This window comes from Dreissena polymorpha, chromosome 5 (assembly GCF_020536995.1).
Source record: "Dreissena polymorpha isolate Duluth1 chromosome 5, UMN_Dpol_1.0, whole genome shotgun sequence".
Taxonomy (NCBI): domain Eukaryota; kingdom Metazoa; phylum Mollusca; class Bivalvia; order Myida; family Dreissenidae; genus Dreissena; species Dreissena polymorpha.
The window spans coordinates 18329392-18335346 of record NC_068359.1 but is presented as its reverse complement, the minus strand read 5'-3'; the positions used below and the strand labels follow the sequence as shown (position 1 = coordinate 18335346).

Genomic DNA, 5955 nt, shown 5'->3' with positions numbered 1-5955 from the left:
ACAAATGTCTTTGTATATGGATCCACAATCAGCTGTGAAACTGTAAAGTTATGCAATAAGCTGTATAAGCATTATTGAGAAAATCGGAAATATGCAATAAGCTTTTATAATCATTATTGATAAAATTAGAAAGTTTCAATATTAGTAACAACCTGGGGGGAGCAAAGGGACAAATCCCTATGAAAATTGTTTGGGATGATTTAAGTAAAGAACAAGTTAAACCAGTTAAAATGACTTATGAACAGTTTAAAAACGAATTTGGTGTTGATGCAGCTGAAATTGTTGATGAGTTTACACCTTGTGCAGATCCCATGCTCAATAACTTAGCAAGTGGCCAACCTTTAATTAATGATCAAAGTTTTGAAACAAATGAAACTCCAAATTCCAGTCTTGAAAGTCCCATGGTTCAAAATGAATTTAAAGACATAAATGTTTCTGATGTTCAACAATTCATCAAAAATGAAGAAAATAAAAACACGGCCAAAAAAACTTTGAACGACACCAACAAGTTCAAACGTTTCCTTGCATCGCGTGGCAAATACAGAGAAATGCACCATATTGAAGTTGATGTTCTTGACGACTACATTTCCACCTTCATATTATCACTTCAAAAATCCAATTGCACCGAGTATGAGCCCACTAGTATTCGAGGCATCCTTGGCAGTCTTGACAGAAAACTGAAGAGGCATCGTTTTCCATACTCTATAATGGCTGGCAGTAGGCCCCAATTTTCTCTGACAAGACAGACCTATAATGCCAAGAAAAAAAGATTAAAGAAACAGGTTATCAATTATGCCATAAATGTTCAGACCAAAATTTGTGGGTACCCACACTCAAACTTCCAGGATTTTTTCCAATTAGCATAACAGTACTGCAATCCAAGTAAAAAAATAATATACCCTGACCCATCTGATTTTATTGTTTTTTAAGCCTTGAGCAAGAAAATATTAAATAACTAAAAATAAACAACTGTGACAATTATGATCATTGTTTATGTTATAATAAAAATGTAGCAATTGATGATGGGTACATTACATGTAGCACATAATGTACAATTAAATAAATCAAAACAAAATGTGTATGTTATTTTTCTTTATTCATGTTTCAATTTATTTAAACAAAGCCCCCTTAAGATGTGTTAACATACATTGTATTTTACCTATGTTTTTTCTTCTTCTTTAATTAGGCACCCATAAAAGGTACCTTCAAAATAAAAAAAGATTAATTTTCCCAATTCCCAGATGAAAAATTCCCAAAAATTAAGATTAACGTGCGGGTATGAAAAAATAGAAATATTTTTTCAAAATAAACAAAGAGCTGTTTTACTGTTGTTGACCTTAAAAAAAAAAGAAACAAACAAACAATAAAACTTTTTACATAAGGGTAAAGGGAACAGGCCATGTGAAGCAGCACCACTAACCGATGGAGAGCTTGAAGTCATGTGGCAGAAAGGTGTCCTTGGATCTCACAGCCCAACAGCGCTGGTGAACACTCTTTGGCTCAACAACTGTCTGCACTTTGGCCTTAGAGGCACTAAAGAGCAGTACAATCTGAGGTAATAAAGTTGAAGTTGTCCACAATCTGAAAAATGGAAAAATCATTTAAATAGCCATAAATTAAATAGTTATTAACATTATAAACCAGGTGTTGATTTGTTTTGATAATGTTTCAAGCACAAATATGCCATGCATTTGTTTGCAACATGTACATTTTCATTAATTTACCCGCCATTTATAAACAAGAAATATGTTTAAAAAAGGAATTTACTATCTATAAACGCAATAATGGCCAGAATAATTTGTTTTTCACAACTAAAATCAAATTTTAGTACTTAAACTATTCTAGTTTTTACCAATTGACACCAAACCTCCCATATTGAGATGTTAGGGTCCTTTTTTTCAAAAATGTTTAAAATATTTAAATACAAACACGCAAATTGATGTTAAATTTTAACACAATTAATTGCAAATTATACAGATGGGGTGACATTAAATTGAAAGCTGCTGTTGATGGAACAGAATATTTGGACTATAACGAACGGCAGACACAAACCAGAACGGGTGAAAATGTGGCAGATGTGCGAAGAGTGACACCTAAGGTGTTTTCAACTGGAAAAAATGATTTGAGAAACCCTGTTGAAATTTATAAACTGTATGCGCAGAAGCGGCCCACTGGTTTTTCGGGACCCAGAGACAATTTCTTTTTGGCACCGAACACAGTTTTTGGAAAAGATGTTCCGGGAATAGTGGTGAGGGAGAGGTGACTTGGTTTATCAGACAAAGGGTTGGGATGAACAAAATGGGAAAAATGTTGAAAACAATGGCAAATGATGCTGGATTACATGGGAACAAACGATTAAAAAACCACTCTACCCGGAAACATCTTGTTCAAAAACTGAGGGAGCACAATGTCCACCAACGGATATTATGGCAATAACTGGGCATAAAAATGTGCAGTCGATTATTAATTATTCTTGTGTCAGTGAAGAGCAACAAAAATCCTCAAACATACTTGCCTGTCACACTCCACGTGCAAATAACATCAGCAGCTCTACCTCCTCTACATCTCATATAGCCCATACTGCTACCTCTTCCACAGACAGTTGTGACTCCTTCCCTCAAACGTCCAACTGCCCCGAGATTAGCTAAAGAAACTTCAGCGTACAGTTTATTTAGTATTGACATACCTGTACGCTGAAGCTTACCCCGTATCGAAAAACAACCAGAGTCGTAACATATTTATGTCACGCTATAAATCAAAGAAAGCTCATTTTCTTGGATACATTTCTACATATATTGGTGAATGAATATAAATTACTGCATCGAGGAATATTTTAAGGTTCAAATGTTTCAAATGCATCTTACAATAGATGAAAATAACTCTCATCAGTCTGAAATTCACAATTTCGACGCCATTGTCGCTTTGTCACGTGACGAGTTTTCATTTGGATACTTTGGGATCGACCTTGACATTTTATGCTGAAATTGTAAACATTACTTTCGTTTTCTGAAATCTATTATTTGTGATTAGCAACTTACGTCTGGTGGATTATAAGACTGATTTCATTGTGAATCAGGTAGTTTTTTATAATATTTACTTTGACTTTGTATTGACACTACAATTTGTTTACAAAATAAGCCAGAATAATTAAAATACCGGGAAATGTCATTCTGAATTTGAAAACACTTGAGCACATGGTTTGTTACTAAAAATAGAAATAACGTCATATGACCGTGAAATCTCGGGAGATTCGCATTTCAAGAAAGTCTGTCACATCGCTGTTTTTCTCGATATGTAAGAGCAGAATAGATACATTTTAAATGTTTAAGATAGTATTTTGTGAAAGAATATATCAGTTAAATGTGAAAAATGTCAATCTTTCCAATCAAGTGGTTGATTTGGGCCAACAACTGCATTTAAAAGCTGTTTTGGACCGGTCTTTGTTAATTGTCAACTTTTCGGGAATTTCTGGTTAACTTTCCTAATGGGGTTGGTCTATAACTATAAAGTCGCGCCAGTCAAAAATCATAAAAAGCGACATTTAAAGTTATGGTAGCCAGAACTACCCCGAGATGCAAAATGTCAATACACCCCACCACCCGCTCAGCTTCCAACAGCAATTTGCTAGCTCGCTTCAATCACAGTTTTCCGGAGCAACATTTCACATTGCAAACTTCCATGTTCACAACTACTTTACTCGCAACGAACACGACAATACACATAAATAAATCCACAATGTACGAAACAGTTCCAAGCATCACATTTTTATTCATCTTGCTTCCTCCACGTTTTTGAAAATGTGACCAGTAAAGGTCATGACCGCATTATGTTACACGCGTGTTCTGTATTGCTCTATAATTAGAAATGTTCAATATCATTACGCATATGTATTACTAGTATATTTCATTTTTGTTAATGTTGAAGTGTCTTGTTATAGCAAATTTTTTTGTTAAAGGTATTAAATTATTTGAAATATTCGTAAACAATAAATATTGTTGATATTTCTATTATCGTTTATTTCTTTACATAATTCTCGAACTATTTTTTTGAATTTTACAGGTGTTAGCAGTTCACAACAAACAAAAACAAACAATCGTTCGCTGTGTTTCATTATTTTTGAAGTTTCCAAACATGCCACGTTTGTTTATTATTTATCTTGTTTAGAAAAACTTCGATGGGATAAATAGAATACTAGGATTAGCGTTGAATACAGAGATGTTTATGTTGCTCGGCTCGAACAGCGAAAGCGCTCGCCAAGGCTCGCGCTCCCGGCGTTCTAAGCCTCGCAACATAAACTTCTCTGTATTCAACGCTAACCTAGTATTCTTTATATTCCATCCTGTTTGCCAATTATCATCTCGTACATTGATGGCAGCTGTTTTCAAAACAAGGACGTATACGTCGTTTGTACTTATCCCAAACTGCGACATTTTACATGTACTTTTAACTTTTAAGAAGTATCTTTGCATTACAATCTGTGTAATGATTCTAATTTTATTCATTCACAAGGCAAACAATTATTTTATCTTCCACGCACACAACAACGCGGATAATTCAATTCAATACAATGCATTTTACTAGCATACATTTATGTATAAGCTTATTGTGTTTACCAAGAAATAAATTAAATGATTGTCGTTGGTAAGAAACACGTAACAACATATATATAATAGTAATTACTATAAATATGCACACTACAAGACCTGTTTTGGATTCACCTTTTCATTGTTGTGTCAGTGATAGTAGACAATAGGGAATACAAAACTCTTCTATATCACGCTGGGTATGCGTATACAACAAAAGCCACGCGCGAGAGGTAAGTTAATCAGTTTTTTTAAAGTTATATCATAACGATTAGTTATTTAGACAAGGCGCATGGTCGAGTTTATAAATGGTGTATCCTTTTCTATTACAAAGAAAAACATCACGGACGAATTGTAGATTTTTCCCCCAAAAAATAGAAAATTCGGTCGGAAAACAACATAAACAGTAAACATTTCAACAAAATAAAACTACTTAGAAATATTGCAAGAAATTGTTTGATATTCCAGCATGAAGAGTAATCACTAAATCACTAAATCAATAAAATAAAAACCATTAAAATAAAATTAAAACAAATTATATTGAGACAACTACTCAATATGTTTTCCATGTCTGTTTCCATGTCTGATACAGGTTTTGAAACAATGTGTTTCCATATTTTCATTGAAACGAATATGGATCAGAACTTCTCAAAAGCTACCAAGGTTTAATTAAGCTATGTATTTAGCATCCATTGAGCAGTTGTATTATGCATAAAACTTCCTAGGCTGGAATGAACCAATTAGTCAAGTTAAACAATTTCTGCATGACGCTTTTGTCACATCAGGAATTTATAATGGCTTTTCGATATCTAATAACAAGCGTGTTATTTGCTTTAAATAAACAACCTTTTATTCTTAATTATAACATATTTCCAATTTAGGAAAACTAAATGAAAATCATTTATGGCTAAAACAAGGCTTTGTTACAATGTGGACCTTATTCACGATATAATTTTCAGTATCACTAATTCTAGCTTGTAAAAAGAGCTTCTCCTGGCTGCTCAACTTATTTCCATTTAAGGTCGTCTTTTGTGTTCATTTGATCAAAGACACTTTTGCATCCAGCAGATGAAAATAACAAAAAGCAACCTCTCCTTGATCACATATTTTGTATTGTATGTATTTCAGCCCTTTGCTGTTCAAATTGTGCGCCTACATTTGAGCTGCGCTCTGGGAAAACCAGGTTTTATGCATGTGAGTAAAATGTCATCCTAGTTAAGTCTATGCTCTCTGCACAGGCTAGTCAGTTACGACGTTTTCCACTTTTATGGAATTCGTGTTGTGAAGAAAATCTATTCTTAAAGAATTCAGTTACAATGTAAGCGATGTTCCTGATCTGGGGCAACATGTTACGCACATGCATTAAACTCCA

At 33.8% G+C, this 5955-nt stretch overlaps 1 protein-coding gene across 1 annotated transcript; it reads left to right on the top strand.

Moving 5' to 3' along the window:
- The first annotated feature begins 230 nt into the window (after positions 1–230).
- Positions 231–2263, top strand: LOC127831081 (uncharacterized). The gene is made up of 3 exons (XM_052356068.1): positions 231–782; positions 1383–1555; positions 1978–2263. Exons 1-3 carry the CDS (start codon positions 231–233, stop codon positions 2261–2263), a joined length of 1011 nt encoding a protein of 336 aa, XP_052212028.1.
- Positions 2264–5955: the final 3692 nt, after the last annotated feature.

Coding starts and splice junctions, on each gene's coding strand:
- LOC127831081 (XM_052356068.1), top strand. CDS start 231: ATGACTTATGAACAGTTTAAAAACGAATTTGGTGTTGATGCAGCTGAA. Junction 783..1,382: donor AAAAAAGATTAAAGAAACAG/GTTATCAATTAT, acceptor TTTTTACATAAG/GGTAAAGGGAACAGGCCATG. Junction 1,556..1,977: donor AAAGAGCAGTACAATCTGAG/GTAATAAAGTTG, acceptor CAAATTATACAG/ATGGGGTGACATTAAATTGA.